Source organism: Taudactylus pleione, unplaced genomic scaffold (genome assembly GCF_031769625.1).
Source record: "Taudactylus pleione unplaced genomic scaffold, aTauple2 ptg000676l, whole genome shotgun sequence".
Classification (NCBI taxonomy): domain Eukaryota; kingdom Metazoa; phylum Chordata; class Amphibia; order Anura; family Myobatrachidae; genus Taudactylus; species Taudactylus pleione.
The window spans coordinates 255,123-269,261 of NW_028285078.1; the positions used below are offsets into that span (position 1 = coordinate 255,123).

The 14,139-nt window shown below is 46.2% G+C and overlaps 1 protein-coding gene across 10 annotated transcripts in view; it reads right to left on the reverse strand.

The window, feature by feature from the left end:
• Positions 1-14,139, reverse strand: part of ANK1 (ankyrin 1) — a 350,835-nt gene that overhangs the window by 183,029 nt on the left and 153,667 nt on the right. Inside the window, exon 1 of one of the 10 annotated variants that reach the window (XM_088455876.1) lies at positions 2,447-2,514. The exons of the other annotated variants lie outside the window; for them this stretch is intronic. Within the exon in view, the coding sequence (XP_088312002.1) occupies positions 2,447-2,482 (36 nt within the window). The 5' untranslated portion in view covers positions 2,483-2,514. Of the gene's footprint in view, positions 1-2,446; positions 2,515-14,139 lie in introns of those variants that run through there. 10 annotated transcript variants of the gene reach the window in all.

Sequence of the window (14,139 nt, forward strand, 5' to 3'; positions counted from 1 at the left end):
TCTAGGGTGGGGGTGGGGCCGTTCAGAAGTATCAGGCATTCCCCCAGGAGTAGGGCCGTAACTAGGGTAGTGCAACCAGTGCTATGGCACAGGGCACGGTATATACGTTTATGAAGCCGGCGGACGGAATGCCAACCGCCGGCTTCCAGACTACTTAATCCCGGCGAGGGTTAAGTGACAGGCCTCTAAATCTAGACGCCTGTCATTTTACCGACGCTGGGAGACCGGCGCCCGGCATCCCGATCAAAGGGATGCCGGGCGCGGACAGCAACTTTAGGTTTAGGGCTCTCGGGGGGGACTTAAGGTTAGGCACCCCCCCGGGAGATTAGGGTTAGGCTAGGGGGAGGGAGGGTTAGGCACTCATACTGATTCCCAGGGCACCGCAGGGCAGGAGGCGCTGTTCGGGTTTGTCAATTTTCCTGTTTATTATCATTCTCACTTGTAGCTCACTCTTCTTTTATCCCCAGCATCTCCTGGCCTCCCCTATCTCTTCCCTGGCCCTTCCCCATATGGCCATTTTTCAGGTGCACATTGTGCAATCTTATGTCCCTATTTAAAATATGGGGGTTGCAGGGGGCGACAATGCTCTCTCTGGCACAGAGCACCAAAAAAATCTAGTTACGGCTCTGCCCAGGAGTATGGCATTCCCCGACATGATGTTGCGACTGTACCCCCCTTTTTCGCACACTGTCCTGGAGAACACAGTTAAAAGTTGGTAGATATGGACATGTCAACTGAGGAGAACTTTGTGGAACAGATGGACAAGATAAGGGCTTGAAGTAAGTAATGGCATGTGTAAATCCTGGAAACACAATTACATAGGAAAATGTGAATTTTTTCCTGGGACTATTAATAAAATAACGTCCACCTCTTATAGCAATGTCTGTTCAGCTGCTCCCACTGCATTAATCTTATGGTGAGAGGCAAACAGGCTCAGTATGCTGGTTCCCATGAGCAGAGGGGGACAGCCACAATAAGTGATTGAGAGAGTGCTACTCTACTTCTGTCTTTCTCCAAACATTCAAGTCATATTCTCTGTACAGATACAGGCTGTGGAAAGCTGACATTTAAATAGCAAACAAACTTATCCTGCCCTGGAAGGGACAGCAAATCCCATTCTCCTACAAATTAAAGTACTTCTGCATTGCTCAAAATGGCCATCTAACACATTTATATACCTTCAGGGACTCCCAGATGCCAATAATTCTCCTTGCACTTGTCTATTATGACAGAGTTGGCCCACTGCTCCGGTTTAATGCTACTTCCACCCTGAACCAGTATTTATCAATATGCCCCTTGTTTACAGAATGTATGGGAGGTGCCCTGTGCACAGCTGTGTTTATATGACAATGGATACCCATCAAATAAATGTGTCTGGTACATACAGGTGTGTAGTCTGATATTGGGTACACAGTTAGTCGACGGCACCACCGACCGATGGACCCAGCGACCGATTTTGGTTAGCAAAGACACTTATTAATCGGCTACTCAATATGTCTGGCCATACATCACAACTTAGTTGTCATTTCATTGTCGCTGGTTCCTGTGGCCAGAATATGGGTCGGTCGGTCATCTGTACACACACGCAGATGTGAATGATATACCTTTCGGATATATAACCTGCAATATATCTGTGAAAGATGACGTTCACAGATGTATAACGTGTGTACACACAAGCTGATTAACTGAACAGTATATCGTTTGATGGCTTACGCACAATATATATCGCCCAGTGTGTACCCAGCATTAGTGTAATGAATCACTTTTACACCACACATACATCATTATTTTGCTATATGTTAGTCTGTATACACAAAGCATCCATTACACAAAAACATTGTAAGTTACATACCTTTCATAAAAATGAGTTAGAATTTAGAATCCACGCACAATTTAGACTTCATAAAGAATTTAGAATTCATATAGAAATTAGAATCACTATAGAATTTAGAAGCCAGTCCTCTCAAAATTTAGAATCCATATAGAATTTGAATGTGTGTAGTTTAAAGACTGTGCTGAGTTTGTACCTAAGTGGCATCATAGAGACACCCAGTGACATGACAGGAGTGCCTGAATGCAGTGCTGGGTGTGTAGTGTATCCCATCTGTGGGCATGTTATATGACATTATTGTGAACCCAGCAGCACTCTCTGAGGTGCCTCTGCCAGTGTATTGTGGGTGAGATTTAGGGCCATCCAGGGTCACTGGGCGGGGAGAGGGGCAGAAGGGCAGTGACAGGGGGGAACTGACTAGCTGCAGTGCATTAGAGTCTGTTACAGCCGCTGCTGCCCCTCACTCTTACACAGGACAGCAGGTGTCTAACACAGCATGACCATAAATAAAGTCCCAGGGGCCACTAAAGTGAAGGGGGTAATTGTGAACCATTAACCACCCCACCCCTTCCTCCCACCGTATCCCCCCACCACCCACTCCCCCCTGTTACTCACAGGCCGTGCCCGGTGCCTGCCCGCCCGCTCTGCCATTCTGCAGCTGCATACAGACAGCACCCCCTCCCTCCCGTCTCACACACACTGCGTCCCTCCCCCCGTCCTTACACTGCATCTCCCCCCGGCCTCCTTGCTTTCCTCTGCCCTCTCTCTCCCTCCTGTTCCCGTCTTTAATATCAGGCACCGTGCCCAGTGCTGCACAACCGGGAGCTGGGGCAGGAGGGGGGTAGTAACCGGGACCCCATTACTGAGTACTACTGAATGACACTGACAGCTTGTGCATGAATAAAATCCCCATCCATAGTCGTGTAATCACTATAAAGGTAGGGACTGCTCCCTGTGCACTAGAGTGGAGATTTATATCAGTGTGTATGGTATTGTGTACAGTAGTGACACAGTGACATGAGAATATTCCTAGTACTGTATTCTGCTATGATTTGTGATTGTGTGTGTGGGCATTGGGTTTGTTTACCACATAGATCAAAATAGATATCACACGTTGGGATAGTGGAGATGTCAAAACAGCGCGGTGACTTTCTGCACAGATGTAACATAAAAGATCCTATTTGTCTATGATCGCATTTGCAATGCAATATGGGTGCGATATTAGCGTCCATGATTGCACTGCAGCATGCGATTATATCGAGCGAATGTATAAAAAAGTACCCACAATGACGGGCTCCGAATGGATGCGATGTCCGTGCGATGTCCTTGGAGTTGAGTAATCGCAGCAGCACTCTTTTTACTCCTGTGCCTAAACTCTGGCACATGCTTGGTCCCCATTCCCGGGAGAACTCCGGAACCCTCTCCCGGTAAATTCTGCGAAGTGTAGCCCATAGGCTACAGCAGCACAACGCCATCTTTAAGTGGCCTTAGCTGCAGGGGCCAAGCTTCAAAATTCTTTGCAGGTTAATCCAACAGCATCTCATCCCCCATAGAGACCTATTGGGTTGTGTCTGCTGTCAGAAATGGAGGGACAACAGCAGATATCTGATGCAGTCCATCCAAAATACATTTGGGGGATACTAATTATTTGCAGTTATCCCCCGAATGCGGGTGTTTTCGGGAAATATGCTGCAAATAGTTACCACTTACCAGGCGGCCACTCGGTATGTCTGGCCAAACATCACAGCTAGGTGGGCATTTACATTTGCCTGCCCAGTTGTGAAGTCAGTGTCTCGAGTCCCAGCAGCCAGTGTACACACGGAACGATCAGTCAGCGACACGATAACACTGACTGACCTCCATGCACCTTCCTGGTGTGCTGGATGAAAGATATTGTTCATCCAGCACACCACCAACCCACCAATGACAGGCCAGTGGGTCCCTATGTAACCTGGGCGATATCGTCCAAGTTGGCCTGCATGCACGGCCGATGGACGATATCGTTATCGTACATATGTGCCCGCGCATCGTTGGTCGGTATAGGGCTGGAAGGCACAAAAAAATGAACGATCTGAATGATAATGATAGATTGTTATCATTCATTAAAATCGTCCCGTGTGTACGCACCATACGTCGGTGGGTCGCCTGTACACATGCAAAAGCAGTGATAAATATGCATGATATATCGACATCACTGTTCCGCAGACACCTGATATGTCTATGAACGACATTGTTCACAGACATATCAGGTAGTCCCTGCAGCACAGACGATGCCAATATACAAGTATCTGAAAGATATATTGGTGTATCTGCATGTGAGTACGCAAGACCCGCCGAACGCCCTTACACTTGCTGCAGGGACAGCCGACACTGACATCTTAACTGGGCGGGCAATTGAGAATTTAAATGCTCGCAGTAATGTGTGAACAATGCAATCCTAAGCATTAGCAGAAAGACTGGTAAATAAAAATAACATTAATGGGAAATTTCTGAACTGCAGAAGTATAAATCACTTCATAAATATTGTTTTCTAATTTCACCTGTTTCATTTAGAGCAATTGCATCCAGTTGAACAATAAAACATTGATTTAGTGGGGGGCAGGGTGCATATCTCAATAGGAGAGATAGGGAGGAATTAGACCATTTATTGCTAAGTGAAGATTAGTACCTGTACCATGGGCGTAACTACCTTAGGTGCAAGGGGTACAGCTGCTATGGATCCCAGAGCTAAGAGGGGGCCCATATTCCTTGTCAAAGTTACATGTGTTATATTCATTTTTTACCATTGGGTGGTACATGGGGACCGTTACACCAGGCTTGCGACATTTAGCTCTCTCCTTTCCGGGAGGGAGCTGTCGGGCTTACACAGCTGGGGGTGTGACACCTCCAAAGGGGGAGGGGCCCGGCAGCTGACGCATCGTTCGGGGTGTGACCGCATGATTGCTCCGCCCCCTATTCACAATGCCGTGATTAATGGCATTGGAATCGCGTCACCGCCCCCCCCTGCTGCCGGGGTTTTCACTTACAATCGTGGGTGGGGGGGGGGTGCGGACACATCGCCAGGGGCCGGGAGGCTTGCCTGCCTTTCCTGGGGGTCGGGAGCGGCACCCGATTTTCGGTGGGCTCCCGACCAAATCGGGAGGGTAGGCAAGTATGCCTTACGCACTTTTGCTATGGGGCCTTCAAATATCTAGTTAATAGAGAAACTATTTTATTTTGCAAGATATAAGATAGCGTAGTGGAGAGGATACATTCCACGGATGTTCCCTGCTTCGCAAGAGGACAGACAACGTTTTACTTTCAGAAAATGATTAGGAATCCCTGCTGCATCTCAGGTCGCAGATATCGGCTCTCATCACTGGTCCAGTAGTGGGACGCACTATGCAACTTCCACATTCTGCTTTCCACAAAAGTACATTTCTAGGTGCTATTCAACCAATGTAATAAACACTTTCAAATACATCAAGGTAATACATAATAACTAGAGTTCCAAGATCCTCTGACTCTTGTGATTTATTTCAGTATAAAAATGTAATACAGGTTGAGTCTCCCATATCCAAAATGCTTGGGACCAGGGTATTTTGGATAACGGAATATTCCGTATTTTGGAATAATTGCATATCATAATGAAATATCTTGGGAATGGGACCCCAATATACACACAGAATGCATATATGTGTTATATACACCTTATACACATAGCCTGCAGCTCATTTTATACAATATTTTCAATAATTTTGTGGCTCAAGCAAAGTTTGTGTACATACATGAAATAAATTTATGTTTCATTTACACCCTATACACACAGCCTGAAGGTAATTTTATACCATATTTTTAATAATTTGTGCCTTAGACAAAGTTTGTGTACATTGAACCATCAAAAATCAAAGGTTTTATTATCTCAGTCATGCCAAAATTATTCCGTAATTCGGAATATTCCGTATTTCGGAATATTTGGATATGGGAAACTCAACCTGTAGTTTAATTAATGAACTTCTTTCAGAGGTTGCTGTACCTTTCCTACATTTTGCTTCCCGAGTTCCAATGCACATTTTTAATCTCCTTCAGCACCACACCTCTCCCGTATTATTTCTAAGTACCTAGAGCTAGGCTGCACACATTAATCTGCCTAGGAGAGAGTAATACCAACTCTAAAGCTGCATACACACACAACGATTGAGTTAATGAACGATTTTAGTAAACGATTTTCTACCTTGAAAAAATGAACTTAAATCATTTACTAAAGTTGTTCATTTACTATGTTCATTTAAATGTAATGAACGATTTTTATGAACTACAAAGATTTTTGCATATTAACTTAATGAAAATCGTTGAGTTGACAAGTCTGACTGAACTACAAACTACAAACGTGAATGCGCATGAACAATAATCGTTCATCGTTTGACTCAGAAAGTGAACGATTTTTTCAAACGATTATCGTTTAACGATAATCATTCAAAAAATCGTTGTGTGTGTATGCACTTTAAGAAATACTAACTGGTGATACAGCTTTTCCAGTCTGTCCATACCTTCTCCAACACAAATGTCTGGACCGCTATTTAAAGCATTAAGGGTTCTATGGGCCTGATTCAGACCCACTCGCAAGCGGCTGTCCGCTCGCAAGTGGGTCGATGTTGTGCACTGCGCATGCGCACGACGGCGGGAGCTCTGTCGTGCGCATACGCCAGACGCGACGAGCGAAGGAAAGTCCTTCGCTCGTTGTGTCTGATCAAAGGGGGTGTGCTGTCGATGTTGATTGACAGCACGCCCCCTTTGGTGGGCGTGCCGGGGGCGTGCCTCCCTGACAGCTGCAGTAATTTTGTGTGTCCCCCTCACCCCCCTTTGAAAACCTCCCCCCTGTCCCGCACTTACCTGGCTGCTGCAGCGTCTCCGGCTCCGGTGTCTGCTCTGACACGTGTTCTCCCAGCAGACAACAGTACAGTTTAGAATTTAAAAAAAAGTATTTTTTTATAAACTTTATTGTGTTCTGCTGGGAGAACACAGTGTCCGAGCAGCCACCGGAGCCAGAGGACGGACCAGAGCGCCGGAGGAAGAAGTCGGGGGACCTCACCAGCTGGAAGCAGGTAACTCTCACCTGCTATTCGCCATCTCACAGTGTCGGATAGTAACTCCATCAAATTCCGAAAATACATAATTTTTGGAATTTGATGAATATCATAATTTCTGTATCCCCATACTAATGTACGGAGAGTGTGGAAATTAACGCAGGGGGACTTAACCAGGAGATATCAGTGATATCTCCTGTGTTAAGATACTTACTAAAACAATGGTACTAAAGTAAAATGACCTTAAAAACATTATTTTAGTGTTGATGAATAGGCCCCTATATCATAAACAATTAGGATTAGGGAGAATATATAATTTTTAAAAATATATATATATTTTTAAAATACTTAGGGGTAAATGTACTAAGCCTTGGAGAGAGATAAAGTGGAGAGAGAGAAAGTACCAACCAATCAGCTCCTATCTGTCATTTTTCAAACACAGCCTGTAAAGTGACAGGAGCTGATTAGTTGGTACTTTATCTCTCACCACTTTATCTCTTTACAATGCTTAGTATATCTCCCCCTTAGAATGAATCGTCCAATGAATGAACGGTTAAGAGAATTATCATATTTAAGGGGATTGTGTATGTAGCAGATACAACATAAAAACTATTTTGAGACACGTGCCATCATTATTACTATTAGGTGTATTCAATATGAAACATTAACTTCACTGTCGAAGTTAACGTTTCATATCGGAGTTTTTACCTGCGTTAAAGTATCGGGCGCGCTCCGCTTATCCCCGTATTCAATATAAAATTAACGAAAACGGGAAACTCCGAAGTTGGATTTGCGTAAAGTTACGAATTTTTCCTTAAAAAAATTGTAAGACCCCCCTAAAGTTGTAAAAACATGGGGGATCACTATTTAGGCTTTAATTGAAAGTCGGGGATTTAAATAGCGGCAGCAGGTGTTTTTTTCCCGACATTGAAGAAGTGATGCAGAATAGCCCTGAACCTATTTCCCTATTGTTTAACTATTTTTTCACATTTTTTTTTTTACCCCAATTTTTAAATACATTTTTTGTGGTGTCCCTATTTTTTTAAAAAACTTTTTTCGACACAGTTCTTTTTTAAATGTCATTCCCAGGGGTGCAGGCTATTTTTTTTAAGCCTGCACCCCTAAACCCCAATTCTGCTTTTTTTTTCTACACCTATTCAATGGTGAAAAGTTATCTCCGTTTTTTATCAAAGACTTTTCAAAACTGCGATAAGTCTTTGAAATTGAATACGGTGTAAAAGTAAAACCTGCGATAATGACGTCATACCTCCGATATTAACGCAAAAACGATGTTATCGCTCCCATATTGAATACACCTGTATGTATACTTTTAAAACACATTTTCGGTTTATAGGTTAAAGGAATAGTTAGAGTTTTACATCCAAAAAAGTAGAAATTACCGGTGAATGAAAGCACAAGGCTAGCAAATTAACAGACAAGTACAGTAAATTAATAATATGACTTACATCAGTAAAACATAGGGCCTAATTCAGCAGTGCACGCTAGTGCACTTCTGAACGCAGAATCCCGATGTTCGGGAATCGGCGCAGGCGCCAGACCCGTTCTGCACATGTGCAGAATGGGTCTGCGAGCCCACACGTAAACTGGCAGCAGACTATCAGTGATTGACAGTCTGCTGCCATTTGGGGGCGGGGAGGGGGCGGCAATGCCCTCCATTTCCCGAAACGGAGGCGTGTTGCCGTCGTTGCGGGGGAGGGAAGAAGCCAGGATCTCCATCGGTTGGTGGAGATTTCCTGGCCTCTTCCTCTAAACTGCGGCAGCCGGCTGCGGGTCCCCATGGGTCACTGCAGCCGGCCGATGGTACGCAGATTATCCGACGCTGTGTTGGACCAAGCAGCTCGGATACATAATGCACAGGAAGCGTGATGCCTCCTGCTGCATTACCATATCTGCAAGGATCACAATCGAAAAGCGGCCTGAGTGCATCCATCATATATCTATAGCCTGAGTGCAGCTTTGCAATTACAATCCTTGCAGAATCAGGCCCATAATCGATAGATCTAATCTAAGATTGTATGTACTAAAATGTAATATTACTGTATTAAACCTGAAAATGTTCATTCACTGGCGGATTCACCCTACTATATGCTAATCATTATTAATTTGATCCTGCATGTCAGCGAGCAGGCATATAGAGCAATTATTAGATCATTTACAATCAAATTGGATAAACTGCAAAATAATTTGCACATAGGTCTTGTTACACCCCTGCTCACAGGGATGAATTGGGAGAAAAAATTGATAACACCAAGGTGATCCTCCATGAAATTAAACTCCTCTGCTCTCCATTGATTACATTGAATCAAAGTAAAGAAAATACTGGGGATAATAAAAAACAAAAGTATTGCTAAACTTGAACTTTTTGTGTTCATCAGTTGGCAAATTCTTCTATTGTAAAGTGTTTATATAAATCGTTTTTCAACCTTTCTCAACTGGAGGCACACTACACCAGATTTTAAAATTGTCAAGGCACACCATCCGACGATGCGGCGTGCGTGACCAATGAAATAACATACACATCGGCTCCCACATATAAAAAAAATATGCACACACTGGTCTCCACAGGAATAAAACACACCTCATTGGCCTCCACAGGAATAAAACACACTACACTGGCCTCCACAGGAATAAAACACACCTCATTGGCCTCCACAGGAATAAAACACACTAGATTGGCCTCCACAGGAATAAAACACACTACATTGGCCTCCACAGGAATAAAACACACTACATTGGCCTCCACAGGAATAAAACACACTACATTGACCTCCACAGGAATAAAACACACTACATTGGCCTCCGCAGGAATAAAACACAGTACATTGACCTCCACAGGAATAACACACACTACATTGGCCTCTACAGGTAGAATACACACTACATTGGCTTCCACAGGAATAAAACACACTGCATTGGCCTCCACAGGAATAAAACACACTACATTGGCCTCCACAGGCATAAAAACACACTACATTGGCTTCCACAGGAATAAAACACACAACATTGGCCTCTACAAGAATAAAACACACTACATTGGCCTCCACAGGAATAAAACACACGACATTGGCCTCCACAGAAATAAAACACACTACATTGGCCTCCACAGGAATAAAAACACACTACATTGGCTTCCACAGGAATAAAACACACTACATTGGCCTCCACAGGAATAAAACACACTAGATTGGACTCCACAAGAATAAAACACACTACATTGGCCTCTACAGGTATAAAACACACTACAGTACAAGTGTGCTAAGATGACCGCCACGGCAAACTTGACAACCACTCGCTGCACACTAGGCACAGTGGTTTAAGAACACTGGTTTACACACCCTTATTGACATTGTAGGCTTTGTGTGATTTAAAGCCTGGATTCGTGTTACTTCCAGAGAAAAACAAATAGACATTTAAGAAAAAGAAGTGAATCACACAAACCTACAATGCACTCGTTGCATAAGTGTTCATTAAGTTATTTGTATTTTTTGTATTTTCATTTTCTTCCTTAAAAACTGTGCTTTTTACTGGAATTTTGTTGATTGCAAGATCACATTAATGGAGAAAAGTCCTGTCATGATGTATCTCTTGTGGCCTGATTCAGAGTTGTACACAAAGCCGATGGTTTTACACTCTTACACTGTAACTACAATCCCTAGGTCTCCAGGACACTGGACCTCATTCAGAGTCTGTCGTGAGCGCCGATGCGCTCGTAACCGACTCGATGGTTTGGCCTGCGCACGCGCAGCGGCCACACTGTGCGTGTGCAAGCCCCGGAGCGACAGAGAAACTCTATCGCTCCGGACCTTGTTACCAAAGGGGCGGCTGTCGATGTTGATCGACAGCTGCCCCCATTTGGTAGGCGGGCCAGGGGCAGGGGCTGGCTGGCAACTTTTAGCCTGGGGGGCAAATGCATGCAGGCGGCCCTGGCAGAGGAGTAGGGTGTGTGTCCAAAGAATATGCGTGCTACGGCGCCCCCCCCCCCCTCCAGTGTTCCAGGGAGGAGGTGGGTCCATATGGGATTAATGTAAGGTAAAAATAAAGATTAGGGCAGCCCCCTGTCGTAGTGCCCATATGCAGTGCCCCCGTGTGCCACAGGAGACAACACCCTTATGCAGGCCTCCAGTAGTGCCCCCAGTAGTAGTCCCCCGCTTTGTAGTGCCCCCAGTAGTAGTAGTCCCCCCCTTTGTAGTGCCCCCAGTAGTAGTAGTCCCCCCATTTGCAGTGCCCCCAGTAGTAGTAGCCCCCCCTTTGTAGTGCCCCCAGTAGTAGTAGTCCCCCCCTGTAGTGCCCCCAGTAGTAGTCACCCCTTGTAGTGTCCCCAGTAGTAGTAGTCCGCCCCCTTGTAGTGTCCCCAGTAGTAGTAGTCCCCAGTAGTAGTAGTCCCCCACCCCCCTTGTAGTGCCCCTAGTAGTAGTAGTCCCCTTATAGTGCCCCCAGTAGTAGTCCCCTCCCCCTTGTAGTGCCCCCAGCAGTAGTCCCCACTTGTAGTGCCCCCAGTAGTAGTGGTCCCCCCCCCTGTAATGCCCCCAGTAGTTGTAGTCCCCCACCCCCCTTGTAATGTCCCCAGTAGTAGTAGTCCCCCCTTTGTAGTGCCCCCAGTAGTGCCAGACACCCCCCCCCAGTAGACACACGTAATAAAAAAAACAAAATAAAAAAAACCACTTACCTGAATTCCCGCCGCCGCCATCTGCTCCTCCGTCTGTCCTCCCGGGCCGGGCCGCTCTGCATTATGGGAGAGACGTCATATGACATCATGACGTCTCTCCCATTGCCCACTGCGGGAGCCGGAAGATGGAGCGGCTCCCGCAGTGGGCGCAGCAGCAGCTAATGAGAGTCTGACAGACTCTCATTGGCTGCTGCTTACAACAAACACACAGCTGCCGGAGCAGGCGGCTGTGTGTTTGTCAGTGTAGCGCTGACCGAACTCCGTCCGGTCAGCGCTACACACGCGGTGCAGTCTGTGTCACAGTGACACAGACTGCACCGGCCCGCGGCCCGTATGACACTGCGGCCGGGGGGGGCACATGGCACCCTGCCCCCCGGCCCAGCCTGCCACTGGCCGGGGGGGTGGTTTCCAAAACAGAGTCGTTCCTTTACGAACGTTTTGTGGGCGGCCGCACTGACATCATCAGTGATGTCAGTGGGGAGCTTCCTACTCCATCAGAGCAGAAAGCTCCCTGGGCTTACGATTGCCCAGACCCTACCCTAGGGTCTGGTCGTAAGTCCCGATGGTCGCGATGGTGATCACCTTCGAGACCATCAACCTGGTCAGCTGTTAAGCTGTGGGTAGTAACCCACAGCTTAACGATCCACAAGGAGGCGGCCGTTCAGGATGCAAGTGGCCGCCCTGATTCTGTGCGACCGCTTGCATCTAACGACCGCCTCTGAATGAGGTCCACTGTCTTATCTCAATTCTCATCCTAATTATCAAATCGCTTTTTCAGAGTTCGCTTCACTTGATCCACATCCTCTCTGCTTCCTCTATCATTTGGAAAACCACAAGTCTCAGTTCTAGGTACTCTGCTTACTTACTCTACAGATCTATACTACCTCTCTTGGGAAACTAATAAACTCTTTCAGAATACAGTATTATCTGTATGGGCAGTGGCGTAACTAGGGGGGGGGCGAGCGGGGCACGTGCCCTGGGCGCCGTGGCAGTCCCAGCAGAGGGGGCGCCGTGCCCTGGGCGCTGTGGCAGTCCCAACCCCCCCTGCCGCCACCACTTTAAACAGCCGACAAGTGTGCCTGCTGGAGCTGGCTGGTCTGACTGTAGGGGGGGGGAGCTGGTCTCTGTGTAGGCTGTCAGTGTGTGTGTGTATCTGTGTCAGTGTGTGCATGTGTCAGTGTGTGTATCTGTGTCAGTGTGTGTGTCAGTGTGTGTGTGTATATATCTGTGTCAGTGTGTGTGTGTACAGTATCTATCTATCTGTGTCAGGGTGTTTGTATGTGTCAGTGTGTGTGTGTGTGTATCTGTGTCAGCGTGTGATGGTGTGGCTGAGAGACGATGCAGGGGGGGAGGTAATGGTGTGGTTGAGAGACAAAGCAGGGGGTGGTGATGGTGTGACAGAGACGATGCGGTGTGGAGGAGATGGTGTGGCTGAGAGACAACGCAAGGGGGAAGGTGATGGTGTTGCTGAGAGACAACGCAGGGGGAGATTGTGTGGCTGAGAAACGCAGGGGGAGGGACGTTACACAGGGGGAACGAGTCTGGTTGAACCGCTGTTGTATGATAATGACCTTGTTAATATTCCTAATCAAATTGGCATCTTTCGGACGATATGACCTACATGAACAGTGAATACTGACTGAAGACGCCGTCTTTCCAGGGAGGATACATTTCTTCAGAGGTTCCACATTGTGAGAAACACCGTATAGGTAAGGTACATATGGAATGGGAAGTAATGTTCCCAGAGTGACGAGAAATGGGTGGTGTGTCATGTTGGCATGCCCCATTTTCAATGGCCATGCCCCTTTGGTATGTAGTCACGCCCATTTTGTTTGCCACGCGCCTATGGCGCGCATATATAATTTGCTTTGTTATTGGGGGGGGGAAAGGGTGCCGTTCTTTACCTTGCCCTGGGGTCCAAAGACCCTAGTTACGCCTCTGGTATGGGGCCTGTCATCATTATCCCTTCTGCAATCTATCTGTGTACCAGATCCAGCTTGATGATCATACTTTGTACCTGCACCAACATGCCACATCTGGAGGCACGGCAGAGGGATACAGCCTTCCATTTGCATAACCCAAATCCCCATGCAGGGTTCACTGGTGAAGATCAGAGATTCACCACCAAGGAAGCACCAGCCTTCACCAACATTTACTGATGTTATATAATTATGGCAGGTGGGGCCCAGACCTGATCTAAGCTACAGCCATCTCTAGCTGCTGCCTGCACTGCATTGTGATGTCACAGTGCAGGTCACAGCCCTATATAAAGGATTCCCAGCTACAGGCAGCCATTTTGTGGTGACATTTTGTCCTACATTGATACTCTCTGATTAGTTCCTGCTTTATTTGAATGGCTTTGGATAACGACTACAGATAATGACTTTGGATTACATCTTCCAGTTAGGTCCTGGACAGCAACAGCTTTAGAAAAAAAAATCTGAATAACATAATCAGGTAAGGACTTTAAAACAAATTTTGGCCTGTCACCCTTAACCCTTCAGACACCTCCCTCCATTTTATATGCTGTTTTTAATTTAGAAACAATGGGTAAA